The 20,711-nt window shown below is 37.9% G+C and overlaps 1 protein-coding gene across 5 annotated transcripts in view; it reads left to right on the forward strand.

The window, feature by feature from the left end:
• Window positions 1-20,711, forward strand: part of MINDY3 (MINDY lysine 48 deubiquitinase 3) — a 114,425-nt gene that overhangs the window by 65,725 nt on the left and 27,989 nt on the right. For all 5 annotated transcript variants that reach the window (XR_002831543.1, XM_006098218.3, XM_014463857.2 and 2 more), the window contains one exon: window positions 19,118-19,190. Coding sequence is in view for 4 of the 5 variants with exons in the window: in XM_006098218.3 (XP_006098280.1) it covers window positions 19,118-19,190 (73 nt within the window). In the remaining variant the exon portion in view is untranslated. The remainder of the gene's footprint in view (window positions 1-19,117; window positions 19,191-20,711) is intronic.

Consider the following 20,711-nt stretch of genomic DNA (forward strand, 5'->3'; position numbering starts at 1 on the left):
TCATCCAAAACATTCTCATCACCCTAAAATAATAACCCATATCCATTAAGCAGTTACTTCCTATTTCCTCTCTGGAGCCCCAGCAACTACCAATTTGCTTTTAATCTCTATGAATTTACCTCTACCGGATATTTTATATAAATATAGTCATAAAATATGTGACCTTTGTGTCTGGATTCTTTCATTGAGTATGTTTTTGTGGTTCATCCTCATTGTAGCATGTATCAGTACTTCATTCCTTTCATGGCTGATACTCCATTATATGCATACTCCATTATATGCATACTGAAGGCCCGATGCACGAAATTCATGCAAGAGTAGGCCTTCCTTCTTCTTGGTGCTGCCAGCACCGGCTTCCCTCTGGCACTCGGGACCCAGACTACCTTCCCGCTGCCGGCAGGCACCTGGGACCCGGGCTTCCCTTGCAGCCCCGGCTTCATCTGGAAGGTCGTCTGGAAAGATGTCCGGTCTATTTAGTATATTATGCTTTTATTGTTATAGATAACACAATTTATTTGTCCATTCATCAATTAGTGGACATTTGCTTTGTTTTCACCTTTTGGCTATTGTGATTGTGCTGCTGTGAACATTCCTACACAAGCACATGCTTGAGTCCCAGTTTTGAGTTCTTTTGCGTATATACCTAGAACTGGAAATGCTGGGTCATATGGCAATTCTGGGTTTTACTTTTTTGAAGAACCACCAAACTGTTTCAGCAGTTGTATCATTTCACATTCCCACCAGCAATATGCAAGGGTTCCAAGTTTTCCACATCTTTGCTAACACTATTATTATTATTACTAGAGGCCCAGTGCACAAAATTCGTGCACTCAGCGGGGGGTGGTCCCTCAGCTTGGCCTGCACCCTCTTGCAGTCCAGGAGCCCTCGGGGGATGTCCGACTGATGGCTTAGGCCCATGGGGAGCGGGCTTAAGCCGGCAGTTGGTCATCCTTAGTGCTGCCGTGGAGGCAGGAGAGGCTCCCGCCACTGCTGCTACACTCGCCAGCCGTTAGCCCGGCTTCTGGCTGAGTGACGTTCCCCTTGTGGGAGTGCACTGACCACCAGGGGGCAGCTCCTGTGTTGAGCATCTGCCCTTTGGTGGTCAGTGTGCATCATAGTGACCGGTTGTTCCGCCATCAGGCCAAAACCGGCTCTTCGACATTCCCTGAGGGGTCCCAGAGGGTGCAGGCCAGGTTGAGGGACCCCACAAGTGCACAGTTGGGGTCGGGAGGGACATGGGAGGTTGGCCAGCCGGGGAGGGGCCACAGGAGGGCTCCAGGGCATGTCTGGCCCATCTCGCTCAGCCCGATCTGCCGGACCCCAGCAGCAAGATAACCTACTGATCGGAGCGTCTGTCCCCTGGTGTTCAGTGCACGTCATAGTGACTGTTCGACTGTCTGCCTCCTGGTGGTCAATGCATGTCATAGTGAGCAGTTGAGTAGCCTTAGCATATCATTAGCATACTATGCTTTGATTGGTTGAATGGCCAACTGGACAACCGGACGCTTAGCATTTTAAGCTTTTATTAGGTAGGATGATTATTATTACCACCACCATCCTACTGCATGTTAAGTGGTCATTGTGGCTTTGACCACCTTGTTATATGCTTTTGGCCATTTCTGTATCATCTTTGGAGAACTAATCTATTCAGATTCTTTGCCCATTTTATAACTGGTTTGTTTGTCTTTTTGTTATTGAATTGTAGGGGTTTTTAATCTGGAAAATATGCACATAGTATATATTTTGCTCATTTGTTTTATATGTTATCTGTGTGTCTCAGTAGGTAAGCTTTTGTATGTTTTATTTCTTTCTCTTTCCCAATGCCTAGAACAGTGCCAGGCAGTGTTAGTGCTCAGTAAGTGTTGAACAAATAAATTTCAGAAAGCACTGAGGAAAGATTTATCTCAACAAAAAATTTGATATAACTATGTTTGTATTTAATAAAGGGGACAAGGGGCTTAATAGTACTAACTTGTTCTAGGACATAAGAATTCAGTAGATCAAGAAATAGCAGTTAATGCATGTAATATTCCTATCTGGAGGTAAAAACAGAAGAACTAATTTTTGCTCTTCTACCTAATCAACTTAAGCATACATACATACAGATTCTTTCTCCAGATTAATGAATAAAAACAAGTTTGATGAGTATCCTATATAATGAAAGGCTGATATGCAAATTGTCCCCTCAGGAGTTCTACCAACCAGGAGTTCCATCTCTTGCTATGACGTACACTGACCACCAGGGGCTGGTGTGGAATGAAGGAAGGTCCTGGCCAGCAGCCGGAAGGCCCCGATCAGCTCTGATCACCGGCCAGGCCTAGGGACCCTACCCATGTATGAATATTGTGCCCCGGGCCTCTAGTTTGTAAATAAGCAGTCATACTATATACTCTGTAATATTTAAGGTTTATGTTCATAGTTTGATGGTAAATAAAAAAATAGTTTCTATTTAATGAAATAACTTCTTACCTATCTGTTTTGGTTTTTTCTTTTGAGATGAACAGTTAACTTTCAGGACTCTATGTAACTATAAAAGAGTTGTTAGCTTCATGATTTTCAATTTGAGTGCCAAAATATTTACTTAATAAAGTTATTTCTTATTTGAGATGCCCAGTGGCCCAGGACTTAACTTTTCAATTTTATTGGAACCCTCTTCCTGACCCATGGAAACTCACTGAACACATTTTGTAGGATTAGAAGAGTTTTTTCACAATTCAGTTTTATTTGAAAATGAATGATAAAAATAAATTTAATAATAAAATTTTATGGACAGGTTGTAAAACTTCAGTCATCTATAACCATCTTCTTTATCTTACCTTCTTTAAGTGTTTAAATTTAACTACCATGTTTTATAAATCATCTTAGTTTTCTATCTAACACAAAGTGATCTTTTCAGAGAAGAAGGGAGAGGGAGAGACAGATAGAAACATCAATGATGAAAGAGAATCATTAATTGGCTGCTTCCTGCATGCCCCACACTGGGGATCGAGCCCGCAACCTGACCAGAAATTGAACTTTGACTTTCTGGTTCATAGGTCAACACTCAACCACTGAGTCACGCCGGCTGGGCCAAAGTGATCTTATTTCTCATCACGCATCTGTATCTGTGAAACAACTAAACTGATATTGTACTCTTTGACATACGTATCTTAGGGATTATGGTTGAAAGAAATACTTATAAGTTACTCTATGTAAATGGGAGTTTTATACTTATTATTGAGGGGAAATAGCACAGAATTTAACTACAGAGACCTTATAGGATGTCAGAGTTATCAAGCAGCAGGTGTCTCACAGAAACTTTTAAAAAGAGGATATGGGTGAGGTAAAAAGCAGTAGGTACATGAACCTGTTCAAAGAAGGGGAATTTTTTAAGCAGGCCATCTGAGCTATGGCAGAATAAAACTTCAGATCTGCACACGGAGGGAGAGTACCCTGTGAACATGGGCAGTGTCTTCAGAGATTGTTCCATGGTGCTTTTGATGGGCTTAGTTAAAAACTTGCAAACCTACTGCATAGGTTAAAGGAATTATTTTGAGACAAAATGGTTAAAGAATCTAAAACCTGTATTTATCTTTTTTTAATTGCCTTCCCTTTTTTGTCTTCGTTTGTTATATTTTGGTTTTAAGAATAAATTATTTGGGTCACTTTTGTAATTTCCTCTTGAATTGGAACTAATTATGAAATTAATTTTAATGCAAATTTAAGATGAGGGCTTTAAATTTTGAAAGTATAAATATGATATTAATAGTAATAGAATTATACGTATAAAGTGGTAGGCAAAATAGATTTGCCTTTTTTTTTATTGTGCATTTGAATCAGTGTGGGGTGACAGCGGCTAATCCAATATGAAAATAGTTGGAACCTATCTATAGCATCTAGTTTCATCTTCAGAAGATCAGTGACTAATTTCCTTGGTAATCTGGTTCAGACTTTCTTTTGAAGTTGGGTAGATGAACTTTACATCCTTTTTTGTTCTCTTTTATGGTTATAAAAGAACTCTTTGTAAGTGTGTGCAGAGTGTCACCTTTGACCCTTCCTATGATAAAGCAGGTTTTCCTTTCAGGTAAGAACACATGAGAACACATTACTATTTAAATGCAAAAATATATAAAGAAACAGAATTTAAAGTGAAGGAGAAACAAAACATTTAACTGTTCCTTAGTGAGCTGACTGTTCTTACTGTGGTATCTGTTACTGGGAGTCTGAATAGAGTTCTTTTTTGTATTGCTCTTTGGTGTAACATTAGGAAGACTACTGCTAGTAAGTGTTAGAGATCTTTTTTTAGGTGTTTAAAAATCGGATACTTCTATTTTACCAGTAATACATTTTAAATAAAGTAAGCACAATTTTAAGGAAATGAAGTAGAATGATGCTTTATAGGTTTTACTTGATATAAAGAAAATTCACCTCTATCATTGTTAGGTAAAAGTGAATTGGAATACAATTAAATTCACAGCTGGGCATTTTATAATAGAGTTTTCCTATATATTAATGCATGTTAGTTATTTATGTTAACCAAATTTTAGTTTGTTCATCTGTTTAGATTTCATGCCTTATCTACTATAAAAAATTAATTTAAGAAGCTAAAGTACTTGTTTTTATAGCTTAAATCATAAACTTGTCATGTGACTTTTAACAACTATCTTCAAACCTAAAATAGCAACTTCAGACAAAGGACCCTACCGTTAATCTTCTGTTATTTGAACTACTTGTAAAGTTTGGGTAGAAGTCTACATAGACTAACAATTTTCAATTATTTGAATTATTAAAAAACCTGTGAATTTTTACCCACAAATTGTTTCCTAACTGCTTAGTAAACCATGATCAGTTGTCTAGGATTATGCCAGTGATTATCATGATAAGACTTAAACTATTTTCATTTCTAATTATTATAATGAGAAAGCGTCAATATGTAGTATACTCTTGACGCCTTAAAGTGAAAACTAATTGCTTTTATTAATTGCTCTTTTCTACTATTCTGAGTGCTCTCATGCAGCTATTTCTGTATCTGGTTTTTATAAATTTTCTTTTTCCTTAGTTCTCTCAATCATGTCAATGATGTCAACCTACTTACTGAAAGTAGTTTTTGCCTTTGAGTTTGTTTCTTATAGTTTTTTTGTTATAGTAGAACTCAAACAATTGTGTAAACAAGGTGAAATGTCACTGATAGAAGGGCCTGTCTTGAGTAAAGTCTGTGAGATTTAATTAGAATCAGTATTGATAAGTTCATACCTCTAGCACTCTTTCTATAATTGATAAAAATAATTGTAGCAAATAGAGTTGATTGCAGAATAGGGCAAAAGACCTCACATAATATATTTAATATATGATAGTAAGTGTTAACAGTTTATGATTTTATTTTTCTGTGCTTTTGTATATTTTATCCTCAGCCCAGAATGTGCTGATCAAAGTCCTGCTCAGCACTCATGGTCCAGCCTTGATATTTTTCATGTAATGACTGCTGATTCTCTTTCTCCCTTCTTGCTCCTATTCTTTCTTCCAGCTTCTTACCATCTTGTGTTCAGTGGTACTCCCTAACTCATCTGTTTTTCCACAGTACTAAGTATAGTAAACATTAGGCATTGTGCTAAGTACTTTTGAAATGCAGAGATTAATAATACATTGTAATAGCTTACTGTTTACATTTACTGAGTGTTTTCTGTGTGTCAGACTCTATGCTAAGCATTTTACATGCATTCCTCATTTAATCCTGAAAGCCACCCTCTGAGGTAAGTACTATTTCCATCTACATTTTATAGTCTGGTGCAAGTGGAAAATAACATCTCCAGTTATATACTAGTGAGTACTGTGGCCAAATTTTAAGCTCAAATCTTCTGACTCCTGAGCTTTTAATTACTTCTGTCCCTTAGGAAACAAGTCATTTTACTAGGGTGGAATAGAGACTGGAGGAGGGAAAGGTGGGTACAGAGGAGATAGATGATACTTGAATTAAAGGATATGGTAACTTTTAGGATTGGAAAAAGATGAAGCAAAAAGATGAGAGATGTGGAATGTGAAAGTTCATACTACATGTGGTGAATAGTAATTGGTTCAGTATGGCTGAACCATACTGGTTGTGCTAGAAGATTAAGAGGGAAACAGAGGTTGGGATCAGATATAGGACCAGATAAGATAATCATTTATTCCCAAACCATCTTCACTATACTATGTTTGTGTGTGTATCTTGATATGAAAGGCTAAACATGGATATTCAAGGTATGAATGTGAAGCATATTCATAGAAGTAGAAAACCATCTTAATGAACAGTAAGAACTTCCCTGTAATGCTATGATAAAACTTAAGAATATTAGAAATTTGAGGAGAAACCAAGATGGCGGCATATGTAAACACCTGAAATTGCTGCCTTGCACAACCACTTCAAAAATACAACTAAAAGACAAAATGGACATCATCCAGAACCACAGGAAGGCTGGCTGAGTGGAAATTCTACAACTAGAAGGAAAGAGAAAAGCACACTGAGACTCAGAGGAGGTGCGCAAGTAAAGTGCAGAGGTACGGAGGCTCCCGCGGAAAGGGCTGGCAACTGAGGACGCGGTTGTCTTTTTCAATCGGGAGGGAGACACACGCTCCCGCTCTGAACTCCAGTTCCGGGCTAGTCTTTGGGGACCCAGACTCATACAGGGAGAAACTGGACTGTCTGGCATCGGGCGGAACTCAAGGGCGGATTTCTCTCAGATGTGCTCGCAGTGATTACCGCGGGACACTGAGACCCGGGGCCTCTTAGGGCAGGGCTGAGGATCAGCCAGAGCTGTTTGCTCTGCCCTCTTGATTCCCTGAGACCCTGCCCCACCCAAGCTGTGCACAGAGGCTTTTGCATATGAATGACCTGGCCCTTTGCAATCTAAAATTAACTAACTGCAGCTGGGTCAGAGACCCAGAACATCCAAAAGAAGGCCCAAGGCCCCACAGCAGCTTGCATGCTTCACAGCTGGGCCTCATCTGGGCACCTCCAAATCCCAAACAAAGAAGAGGAATCTGCAGATCTCTCCATAGCTCCTGCTGGGTAGCCTCAGGCAGAGGCTAAATTAGCACCTTCTTAGAGATCCAAGTGCCAGTGTACCCAGTGGTCAGAGTGGGACCATCCTGATTACAACTCCTCAGATCCAAAAGGGACACACTTAGGGGGCAGACTCAGTGAGCACCAAAGCCCACTGAAGCAAGTCTTGCCCCATAAGGGTGTCTCCAGCACAGAAGTTCTCCCACTGCAGACACAGCTGATTCTCACAGCCAGTTGGCCTGGAGGTCAATTCCTCCCAGTGATACCAACTACAATCAAGGCTTAACTACAACAAGACTGTGCAAACAGCCCACAAAGGGGTGCACCAAGAGTGTCCACCTCAGGTAATTGGAGAGGCTGAGCTACTGGGCCCTATAGGACACCTAGCACAGAAAGCCACTCTATCAACACAGGGAAGCAGCCACAATGCGGAGACAAAGAAACAGGTCACAAATGACAGAAATGGAGGAAAGCAAACTACTGGATATAGAGTTCAAAACCACGGTTATAAGGTTTTTCAAGAATTTTCTAGAAACCGCTGATACATTTAGTGAGACCCTCAAGAAATCTACTAAGACCCTCGAGGTTATGAAAAAGGACCAACTAGAAATTAAGCATACACTGACTGAAATAAAGAATATTATACAGAATTCCAACAGCAGACTAGAGGATCGCAAGAATCAAGTCAAAGATTTGAAATACGAAAAAGCAAAAAACACCCAACCGGAAAAACAAAAAGAAAAAATAATCCAAAAATATGAAGATAGTGTAAGGAGCCTCTGGGACAACTTCAAGCGTACCAACATCCAAATTATAGGGGTGCCAGAAGAAGAGAGAGAGCAAGATATTGAAAACCTATTTGAAGAAATAATGACAGAAAACTTCCCCTACCTGGTGAAAGAAATAGACTTACAAGTCCAGGAAGTGCAGAGAACCCCAAACAAAAGGAATCCAAAGAGGACCACACCAAGACGCATCATAATTAAAATGCCAAGAGCAAAAGACAAAGAGAGAATCTTAAAAGCAGCAAGAGAAAAACAGTCAGTTACCTACAAGGGAGTACCCATACGACTGTCAGCTGATTTCTCAACAGAAACTATGCAGGCCAGAAGGGAGTGGCAAGAAATATTCAAAGTGATGAATAGCAAAAATCTACAACCAAGATTACTTTATCCAGCAAAGCCATCATTCAGAATTGAAGGTCAGATAAAGGGCTTCACAGCTAAGAAAAAGCTAAAGGAGTTTATCACCACCAAACCAGTATTATATGAAATTTTGAACGGTATTCTTTAAGAAGAGGAAGAAGAAAAAAAAGGTAAAGATGAAAATTATGAACAACAAGTACATACCTATCAACAAGTGAATCTAAAAATCAAGTGAATAAAAAATCTGATGAACAGAATAAACTGGTATATAGAATAGAATCAGGGGCATAGAAAGGGAGTGGACTGACAATTCTCGGCGGGGGGGGAAGTGGTGTGGGGGGTGCGGGAAGAGACTGGACAAAAATCATACACCTATGGATGAGGACAGTGGGGGGGGGGTAAGGACAGAGGGTGGGGTGGGAACCGGGTGGATGGGAGCTATGGGGGAAAAAAGAGGAACAACTGTAATAATCTGAATACTAAAAATTTAATATAAAAAAAAATAAAAAAGGGCAAAAAAAAAGAATTTTAGAAATTTGAGTAATGTGACTATTTTTTCAAAGTCAAACCTTATTTAAAATAGTGGAAAAGGTGGTAAGACTTGTTGTGGGGGTGGGGAGGTAGGGTTACTCTGTCTCTCACTTTCCATTAATACTAATCCAAACCAGAGAGAAACCAAGATGGCAGCATAGGTTAATGCCCGAGTTTGCTGCCTCGAACAACCACTTCAAAAATACAACTAAAAGACGGAATGGACGTCATCCAGAACCACAGGAAGGCTGGCTGAGTGGAAGTTCTACAACTAGGAGGAAAGAGAATAGCATACCGAGACTCAGAGGAGGCGCAGTGCTGAAGTGAAATACTAAGGTGCGGAGTGCATGTGGAGAGGGCTGGCAGCTGAGGGCGCGGGTTGTTGTTTTCAATCGGGAAGGAGTCTCAAACTCTGAGCTCCAGATCCGGGTGAGTCTCTAGGGACCCAGACTCAAACGGGAGAAGCGGGACTGTCTGGCTTCGGTCTGAACTGGAAGGCAGCTTTCTCTCCGAGGTTTGCAGCGGTTGCTGGGACTCCGAGAGGCAGAGCCCCTGGGGACGGGACTGAGAGCAGCCATAACTGCTGGCTCCGCCTGCCCTGTAGATCCCCGGGGACCCGCCCTGCCCAAGCCCTGCACAGAGGCATTTGCCAGATAGTCTTAGGCAAACGCTAGATTAGCACCGCCCTAGAGATCCAGCACAGAAGTTCTTCCACTGCAGACACAGCTGATTCTCATAGCCAGTTAGCCTGGAGGACAAATCACCCCCAGTATTCCCGACAACAATCAAGGCTTAACTACAACAAGACTGCGCACAAAGACCACAAGGGGATGCACCAAGCAAGCATGAAAAAATGCGGAGAGAAAGAAACATGACAGAAATGGAGGATATAGAGCTCAAAACCGCACTTTTAAGGCCTTTCAATAATTTTCTAGAAACTGCCGATAAGCTTAATGAGATCTATAAGAACTCTAATGAGACCCTCGATGTTGTGATAAAGAACCAACTAGAAATTAAGCATACACTGACTGAAATAAAGAATATTATACAGACACCCAACAGCAGACCAGAGGAGCGCAAGAATCAAGTCAAAGATTTGAAATGCGAAGAAGCAAAAAACAACCAACCGGAAAAGCAAAATGAAAAAAGAATCCGAAAATACGAAGATAGTGTAAGGAGCCTCTGGGACAGTTTCAAACGCACCAACATCAGAATTATAGGGGTACCAGAAGATGAGAGAGAGCAAGATATTGAAAACCTATTTGAAGAAATAATGACAGAAAACTTCCCCCACCTGGTGAAAGAAATAGACTTACAAGTCCAGGAAGCGAAGAGAACCCCAAACAAGAGGAATCCAAAGAGGACCACACCAAGACACATCATAATTAAAATGCCAAGAGCAAAAGACAAAGAGAAAATCTTAAAAGCAGCAAGAGAAAGAAACTCAGTTACCTACAAGGGAATACCCATACGACTGTCAGCTGATTTCTCAACAGAAACTTTGCAGGCCAGAAGGGAGTGGCAAGAAATATTCAAAGTGATGAATACCAGGTACCTACAACCAAGATTACTTTATCCAGCAAAGCCATAATTCAGAATTGAAGGTCAGATAAAGAGCTTCACAGATAAGGAAAAGCTAAAGGAGTTCATCACCACCAAACCAGTATTATATGAAATGCTGAAAGGTATCCTTTAAGAAGAGGAAGAAGAAGAAAAAGGTAAAGATACAAATTATGAACAACAAATATGCATCTGTCAACAAGTGAATCTAAGAATCAAGTGAATAAATAATCTGATGTACAGAATGAACTGGTGATTATAATAGGATCAGGGACATAGAAAGGGAATGGACTGACTATTCTTGGGGGGGAAAGGGGTGTTGGAGATGCGGGAAGAGACTGGACAAAAATCGTGCACCCATGGATGAGGACAGTGGGTGGGGAGTGAGGGTGGAGGGTGGGGTGGAACTGGGAGGAGGGGAGTTATGGGGGGAAAAAAGAAGAACAAATGTAATAATCTGAACAATAAAGATTTAATTAAAAAAAAAAGAAAAAAAATACTAATCCAAACCTATAAAACTTAAATTACTAGTATTGTCTGGGCTATAATTTCAATCTTTTTAGGCATTCATTTTCATATGAAACATATGAAGTCCATATATGTGGAGATTCCTCTATATGCAGCTTGTATTGTTAAAACCAGTGTCAGTGAGTAGCATGAGGGAAGAGGCAAGAGGAAAAAGTAGGCCAACTAGGAATAGGAAGAGCAGATATTATGCATATGGAGCAAAATAAAGCTCCTGCCAGAACATTGTTTCATTTCCTTTTGACAGCTTCTTGAATAACAACCGTAAAATTTCAGCAGTTTACACAGTAGTGTTTAAGAAGGGGCAATGAGAGTAGTCCACCCCAGGGAGGAGGAAGTTGTGTAGATTTGCCTGCATCTGACGATGATTAAAAAAGAATTTGACAAAGTCAGCTTTGTTGTATTTAAATTCTCTGCAAACAGCGCACCCTCTTTGTGCCTATACTGGGACATAGCCGCTCCTATCATACCCCCTCTTCAAACACATGCATCAAAATTTATTTCTCTCTTAATTTACATGTTGGCTGCAGGTGTGCTCCATGTGCTTTCATGCTAAAACCTGGATGGAAGGAGCAGCCTCTGACAGTAATGTACGGTTCTCCTGGCAGAGGGGGAAAGGGAAAGACACCTGGCAAAACCACAGATGGCACTAAAACTTCTAGGAGCTAGCATGATGTCACTTCTGCTTACATTGCTCTGGCCAAAAGAAGTTACTGGGCCAAATCTGGTATCAGTGGATCGAGGAAGTAAAGCCCTCCCACAGAGAGGTACTTCAGGCCCCATAGCAACACGCAGTGATATATAAATCAAGGAAGGGAGGTGCAAGGAATCTAGATTAATAATATTATTTATCACCACGGTTGCTTTGTGTTCAGGTGATTTAACAAAGTTTGAATTCAAATGATATAAAGCATCTTTACTAGAAATAAGGAGGCACTTTCTGACTATCAGATTGATTTTTACACCAATGATTATATAATGCTAACTTTTAACATTTAAAAAAGTCAGATAGCCTGGTTGGCATTGCTCAGTGGTTGAATGCCAACCTATGAACCAGAAGGTCATGGTTTGATTCGTGGACGGGTACATGCCTGGGTTGTGGACTCAATCCCCAGTGGGGGATGTGCAGGAGGCAGCTGATTAATGATTCTCTCTCCTCATTGATGTTTCTATCTCTCTCTCCCTCTCCCTTATAAATAAATAAATAAATAAATAAATAAATAAATAAATAAATAATAAAAGTCAGATCTTTTTTCTTGAATATGCAGGTGTTCATATGCCCAGAGAGTAATAGTTTATGTAAACTGTTTGAAGTCCATTCATTAGTATTAGTAATTGTAATGATTATGCTAAATGGTTTGTTGGAGCTTTTCCTCCTACTTCCTTATTTCCACTTGTACATTTAGAGTTTATGTTTTTGTGGAGAAAGAACCTCATAGGACTTTGCTTTATATTTTTTACCTTTACTTCTCTGCTGATAGAACACAAATTGATGCCACACAGCAATGGGCTGTTGTGGAGATAGCCTGGGACTTTTGCACATTATTTGGCAAATAATGGAAAAGTAAGAAAAAGCCCTATCCGGTTTGGCTCAGTAGATATAGCATCGGCCTGCGGACTGAAAAGTCCCAGGTTCGATTCCGGTCAAGAGCATGTACCTTGGTTGCGGGTACATCCCCAGTGGGGAGTGTGCAGGAGGCAGCTGGTCGATGTTTCTCTCTCATCGATGTTTCTAGCTCTCTATCCCTCTCCCTTCCTCTCTGTAAAAAATCAATAAAATATATATTTAAAAAAAATAAAAAGAAAAGTAAGACAAAAACCCACTGTCCTACCTACTTTGAATTGATGGCATTAACTGAATTGTGTGTCTAATACTGGCACTGAAGAACATGATATACTTGAGAACATTTGGTAATGTTTAAAACAATCCGTTTGATATAGTTCCCAAATTACTTTCACAAGTATAGTTAGTAAAGAGTCAAAATCAAACATTATAAAGTGATTTAGTAAAATTTTACTTAAAGCTTAAAGGTAAGTTATGTACTAGTTAACTTTATTTTTTTGGAAGAGCTCCTAGCACCATAAAATGTCTGCAAGCTAAAATGTAATTTATATATGTGTGATCATTTCTAAAGTTAGATAAGGCTCTCAGAGGTTTTTTGATTACTCATGACAGCAGATTGCTCTTGATAATGATGAAAAGTATAATGAATAAACTTTAAAGACCTTCCCAATAGTGAATTACTTATACCTAGCCAACAAACTGAATACAGACCTTCCTTGTATTTCAATAGGCGTTTAGAAGGTTAGCTAGTATTTCCACATTTTAAAAGGTTTATGGTGAACAGTGAATAATTATACTGATAGTACATACAGAGCTACATGAAAAAGAGATATTTGTTTCATGACTGTAGGTAATTAGATAGTCCCATTACAACTTGGGTTTTTTTCTTTCCCTTCTCTTCTGTAGCACTTTGCCAATTTAGGAAAATTGGCCGAGGCTAGATAATTTTAAAAGCTATATTGTCTAGCAATCCCTGTTGACCAGTAAGTAAATTGACTGATTTGAAATTGTTTGCTCTAGCATTCCTCTGATAAAAGCTTCTGGTTATATTCGAATAATGTGGAGAACTACTTATAGTATAACAGTAATTTTGATGGTAAGTCAGAGTTTAAATAGCTAAATAAAAGTGTTTAAATATTTGACTCTTATGTTAAGATCTTTTCCTAGTCAGGTACCTAAAAGAGTTTCAGGTACAATACATATTGAAAGTTTCTTCTAAGTACTGCGATTAGTGATGAAAAATAGAAAATGCTTAAAGCATCCTTGCTGACTTAGATAACTTGGAATTACATAATTGGAATCTTTATTTATAGCCCAACAGTTTTTTTAGGGTGGGGGGTTAATATATGTTTAACTTTTTTTTAGAAGGTAATTTTCTTAAAATAATTTTAATACCATTCATGGAAATAAGCATATAGTAGCATATTTTTTTCTCTCTTTTATTAGATTGTGAACTTAAATGTACAGACTGGATCATTCTGTACCATCTAATAAGCTTGACAGTATTTAAAACATTATGGGTGTGTGGATAGTTATATGGTGAAAATATATTAAATATGTAATCTAAAAGTTCTTGCTGTGTTAAGCCTTGTAAGTGGGAAATGTGAGGGTTAGAATCCTCTTCTTCATATTGTTTTTCACACTTACACAGTTATTACATGAAAGTTTTATTTTACTTCATCCTTTATAATTAAATCATTTTATATGTAGTGAGAAAAATACAGCACTTATATTTTCACTAAGATATTTTGCTTAAGATTGCAAAGGACTCTCAATTGAATGGAATTCTATGCTTGCTATTCAATCTTACTATGTAAATATGAAACATTTAATATTAATTTATCACCAAATTTGCTACATGGATCATTCTGCTACAGATCTTTAAACCAGGAACCTTGTTCAGAAGTGCTTAAGTAAAATAAATTGGTAAAAATTTGGGTTAGAATTTGTAATTTTAAATCAAATTAGGAAGTTAAAAGTTCAACATTAAACACTTTAATGGGAATAGAAAGTGGTTTTGTAGCTTTTATTATTTCATCTGCAAACATTTAAATAAGCTTTAACTAAGAGATTGTTTTCTATAGTAATCTAAAAAACATTCTAAGTACTAAAATAAGCAACACAATAATCAATTTAGAAGACTACTGATAAGCGGATGAAAATTTTTGGAATGTGTTTATTAGAATTCACTGTAATCTTTTTTTTTTTTAATGCCGTATTAGTATATCACTGAGACCTAAGGAGCAAAGGAAGGTGTTTTTTCAATCATTCAAGACACAATTTACTTTGTTAGTAATGACAGTTACCATTGATAGTTTTACGATGTGGAACCTGACCAATACTACTGGTTTGTATTTTGGGAGGAAAAAAAGAAATTTCTGTTTAAGTAGTTCACATATAGGTTTTTTATTGTTTCCTCACATACAGGTTTGTTTCAAACTTCTAAACTTCAACCAATAAGTTGTCTAAATTTCTTTTTGGAAATACTCTATTCTGATGTCTTTGAAGTAATCTACTTTCATCTGTCTCAGTATCTTACCTGGTAGGTTCTCAGCCTTAATCTCCTCTACTGCAAAAATCCTAATTCTACTAGCCTATGAGAAGCATACAACTGGAAACCATGACATTTTCATCGTATGCCAGGCATTAAGATCTATTCTAATGAAAGGGTAATATGCTAATTAGACCGGATAGACCAGACGTCTTCCGGACGTCATTCCGGACATCCTTCCTGACAAAGCCGGGGGTGTGGCTGGCCTGCAAACCGCCCGTGGCCCCTTGCCCAGGCCAGCCCCGCCCCCCAGCGGGAACCCCCCACTCGGTCCAGGGCCCCCTTCAGGGCAGGTCAGCTGGCCCCCACCCGTGCACCAGGCCTCTATCCTATATAATAAAAGGGTAATATGCAAATTGACCCTAACGGCAGAACGACTGCTGGACCAGTCACTATGAGGCGCACTGACCACCTCTTGGCCCTTTCCCCAGCCAGCAGGCTCCGATCGCCTGATGGCCACCCGCAGCAGGGGTGGGGCCAGTGAGTGGGTGGGAACAGCTGACCCCTTGGTCCCTTCCCTGGGCCATCAGGCACCGATCACCCGATGGCGAATGGGGAACTGGGGGTTGGTGGCGGCAGGGGGCGGGGCTGTCTGCGGGCAGCTGGGGAAGATGGCCCTGACTGCAGGCCAGGCCTAGGGACCATACCCGCGCACGAATTTCATGCACCGGGCCTTTAGTAACTCCATAAATGTCTAACCACTAAGCTATACACCTGAAACTAATATAAAATAATATTGAATGTCAACTGTAATTGAAAAAAAAAAGATCTCTCCATGTGCTCTACTTGGATGTTTAACCATCACCTCCAGACTCTGAATGTTCAAAATCAAATTCATTCTTTCATTAAAGCTGATTTCTCTTCCTAACTACTTTTTCTCACACAGTTCATGGTCCTCTTAACTCTTTCAGTTCCTCCACATGCTATGCAACTACACATCTCCCTGCCTTTTGCGTTTCTATTCTTTCTAGTTAGAATTTTCTCCTTCAGATGAGAGCCAAATGCTTCTTTGTGAACCTGTTAAGACATCTTTTTATCCCCAGGTGTATCCCAAAGAAGGTATGTTTAATAACTGTTAGAGCATTTGGGTAGACATATAATTTATTGTTTAAATTGTGAGTCAGCAAACCATGGGCCACAGGCCAAATCAAGCCACCAATTACAGAAAAAAAAAAAATGCACACACTCTCTTCTCTAAATGAGCATTTGTTAAATCATGGTCCATCAGTTTTGCCCAAGTTTCAAGTATCAGGCCAGCATATACAGCCTATTCAAATAAGAATACTAGCATTTTTTTTAAAGCCTAAGCTTTTTATATTTTCATAACCAGAGCAAGAGATATGCGGTGAACTTTTCATTAAGTCTACTTTAATTCCTTTCTACATTAGCGTATTGTATTTTTAATTTGTAGCATTTGGAACTTAGACACAAGGCATTAGGTAGTTAACTTTAAATTTTTTTTTGTGCTCCTGCATTTTCTGAAATTTTTAAATGCTGCAGCATTTGATGTAAACCTTTTTCTGTGGCTAAAACTGGAATCTTCCTTGTTCGCCTAACTATAAACACTGATACTTTCCTATAACTTCACTCTATAAGAATAAAGTAATGTTTCAATTATATTCTCTGCTACCTCTTCCCTCAAAAAGATTTTTCGCTTTTATTGGCCAAGAAAAACAATATTCCTTTTCCCTCTATTTAGATCATATTATTAAGTAATATTTAGAAAATTCAAAGTAATGTTTTAAAACTCATTTCAATCTTTTCCTTATCACTTACTGGTAACAAAGGAAGGTTGAAATGCAACAGATGACGAATAGAATGAATGATTGTAGGCTCATCTTGTATCCCTATACATTCCCCTCTTCATAAAATTTCATACACAGCTGTACACCTTTTCCTCAGCCAGAATTTTAGTTACATTGTTCATCCACAAATTCCTACAGTCAGTCACTTAAAGGGAAAAATTGAAAAAAGAAGTAGCAATGGAAATAGTTAAGGGACCTAAAGCTTATAGTGGAATAAATGTAGAAAATATTGCAATTAAGGTTTGGAAGTGATAAAAGATGCTAAATAATAATAATAATCCCAATATTAATAATTGTTCCCTAAAGCTGAGAGCTGATGCTATAATCCTAGCTTTGTTATAAAGTTAATTATAGAGCTAAGGTTATGTTCCTCACATATCAGAAAAGGGAAAGACTTTTAAGAAATATTGTTCAGCCCTAGCTGGTTTGGCTCAGTGGATAGAGCGTCAGTATGCAGACTAAAGGGTCCTGGGTTCGATTCCAGTCAAGGGCACATGCCTGGGTTGTGAGCTTGATCCCCAGTAGGGGGCATGCAGGAGGCAACTCTCTCATCATTGATGTTTCTATCTCTCTCCCTCTTCCTCTCTAAAATCAATAAAATATATATATTATTATTTTATAAAATATATATTTTTTAAAGAAATATTGTTCAAAATAGGTTAAATGAACACACATAACTCAAGAATCTGGCAGTATTTACCACAATTATAAATGAACTCTTCCTTTAACCTAGCAAGCTTATTCTGATGCTTTGTCTTACAGATACAATGACACATGTATGAAATTACATGTTCAAGTTTATTTGGTGCAGTATTGTTTATAATAACAAAATATTAAACACAGTCCAATCTTACAATAATTAAGGACTGGATCATACAATCAGAAAGACACCGGAAGTTAGGCTAGATTAAAACATGTCATTAGACTTGTTTATTTTTTTACAAAATAATATTGAAAATGCAGGATAAGGATAACCTAAAAGTTGCTATTAATGTATATTAAATGATAATTGAATACCCATGACCCAATCACTATTATGTTGTAAAATATACTTTATTTTTTGATACATAAAAAATGTGGAAGAGCTTGCATAGATTGCCTTGTTTTGATCCCCCATTTAATTTATAATCCCATGTAAGCTGAACATAATATTATGGGTGCTCAGGCACCTAATCTCCTGGGTGAGAACTACTCTAATAGATTCTTACAGTTTGTTTCTTCATCTCTGAGGTAAAGGTGGGTTGATTAAGACAAAAGTTAATTGCTACATTTTTAATAAAAATTTATTACTATAGAGGAACAGCATTTTAATTTGTATTTATTATTTGTAACCCGCAACATCTTGAAAAAGATTCAAGATGGTAAATAGGGATACTTGAGAATTTGTTCTCTGATGAGGTTTGTCTGAGTGAACACAATATAGACAAAGCCTGAAACTAAAGCTGTGAATACAGGAAAACTTCTGGAGCCTAGAGTCTGGGTTCATGTCAGTTAAATAGTAGAATTTCCTAACAGTTTAAATATGTGGAGTAAAGGTTTGTGAAGAATCCAAGATAACACTGAATACTGTCTTGATTTATCATTATCTATATTTAAGAGCCTAATATGCAAAATGTCCTCTCGGGAGTTTGACCGGGAGACTGGGAGTTCGATTGCTTGCTATGACATACACTGACCATCAGGGGGTGGTGCGGAATGAAGGGAGGCCCCTTCTGGCGGCCCCCGCGGTAGCCGCTAGGGACCCTACCTATGCATGAATTTTGTGCACTGGGCCTCTAGTAAATTATAATATGAATTACTGTGTAAAGAAATGAGTTATGATAGAGAATGAGTTGTATGGGAAAAAATACTAGTCATTTTGCCTTTCCAGTATTTCCTTGGAGTTAAGAAAATTTAAAGTTCTGGACATGCAGAACTTGATTGTTGATCTGTGGCTAGGTTTGATATAGCATGCTCCCTAAAGTAATACATTTCAAATGTATTGCTATGTAATTGTTTTCTAGCATATACCTCTGGATTTAATTTTCAAATATTTGAAAGCTAGACTATATTTTAAGTTATATTTAAGTAATATTTCTTCTTGTTTGGACTATACTGTAAAGCAAATGTATAAGTCATTAATTTTTACAGACTGCATTTTTATAGTAATTACCTATATAATATTAGACTTTAAGTGTTTTTATAAAAAGCTTTGAATGTCATTCTCAGAACAGTTCTCTATTGTTGAAGGATTATTCCCATTTTTTAAGGCCCAGAGATTTTGTGATTTATTTAGTCACCACTCTATGATATAAATATAACTTGAAGTCTTCTACCTCCAAATGCCATCATTTCTTTGTCCTATCTTAGTATTTGTTCTCTTCATTTTTAATGTCCTGGTACTGTAACTAGTGAATATCATGCTGTTTATCTTTTCAGGATATGGCTTTGGTTGCCCCTGAGGCTCCTTCAGAACAAGCCAGGCGAGTTTTTCAAACCTATGACCCAGATGGTAAAATATTTTATTATTTTATTAACATTGACTCCGTGTTTTATATCTTTATACACTTGAAATAGGTTGATATTTACCTGAGTTCTAGTCACAAGAGTTGTTGAGTTATTGAATCAAACAAAGGTTGCATTTCTTCAACATTTTAAATTGGAAATGTGAAAATGGAAACAAAAAGGGATACCTAAGTGCTCATCAAGTTCTGACATGGTATGAGGTTTGCGTGTTTCTCAGGGTACTGAATTATGGCTACTTGAATCTTCATTCCTTATACTCAGTGTCAAATGGGAAAATACCACCTTCTGAAAAAGCTCTTTGAAAAGTTAAGTCATTTCCATGCTTTTTCATTTACTTATTAAACAGCTCTTCCAGAATATTTTTATGTGAGATATAATTGACATGTAACAGTCTGTAAGTGCAAGGTATACAACGTGTTGCTTTTACATACTTATATACTACAAAATCATTGCTACAGTAGTGTGAGCTAACACCACTATAATATCACATAATAATCTTTCTTTTTTATAGTGAGAATAATTAAGTTCTATTCTCTTAGCGTAACCACCATTCTACTACTTTTACAAATTCAGCTCTTTTAGAATTCTACATATAAGTATAGGATTTGTCTTTCTCTATCTAACTTCTTTCAATTATTATAATGCCCTCAAATTCCATTCATGTTACAAAAGGCAAGATTTTCTTATTCCTCCTGCCTGAATAATGTGTGTGTGTGTACGTGTGCATGTTTGTAATCCATTTCTTTATCCATTTATCTGTTGATGGGCACTTAAGTTGTTTTTATATCTGGGCTATCATAATGCTGTAGTGACTATGGGCGTGCACAGATCTCTTTAAACTACAGATTTGAAGTCCTTCAGATATATACCTAGGAGTTCAATTTTTGAGAAACCTTATACTGTTTTCTTTAATGGGTGTACTATTTTACATTCCCACCAATAGTGTATAAGGGTTCTCTTTTTCTATACATCCTTACCAACATTTATCTCTTATATTTCTGATAAAAGCTATCCTAATTGTTCTAACAGGTGAGGACTGATACCTCACTGTGATTTTGATTTGCCTTTTCCCGATAATCAGTGATATTGAGCATCTTTCCATAAGCCTATAGGCCATTAGTATGTCTCCTTTTTTTTTTTTTTTAAGATTTAATGAGCACCTCTTTTTTTTGAATTTATCTTTATTGTTAAAAGTATTAAAGATTTCCCTTCCCCCCACCCCCATTAATCCTCTTTCTTCCATCCTGCTCCAGTCCCCTCCCCAGGCCTTCCCGCACACTATTGTTTATCCATGGGCTATGCGTATATGCATGTTAGTTCATTGGTTAATCTCATCCCCCTCACTTCCCTTCCCTCTGAAATATCTGAGTCTGTTGCATGCTTTAATGTCTCTGGATCTGTTTTGTTCATTAGTTTATTTTGTTAATTAGATTCCACATATAAGTGAGATCATGTGATACTTGTTTTTCTCTGACTGGCTTATTTCAGTTAGTATAATACTCTCCAG

The sequence above is a fragment of the Myotis lucifugus genome, unplaced genomic scaffold (genome assembly GCF_000147115.1).
Source record: "Myotis lucifugus unplaced genomic scaffold, Myoluc2.0 scaffold_223, whole genome shotgun sequence".
NCBI lineage: Eukaryota > Metazoa > Chordata > Mammalia > Chiroptera > Vespertilionidae > Myotis > Myotis lucifugus.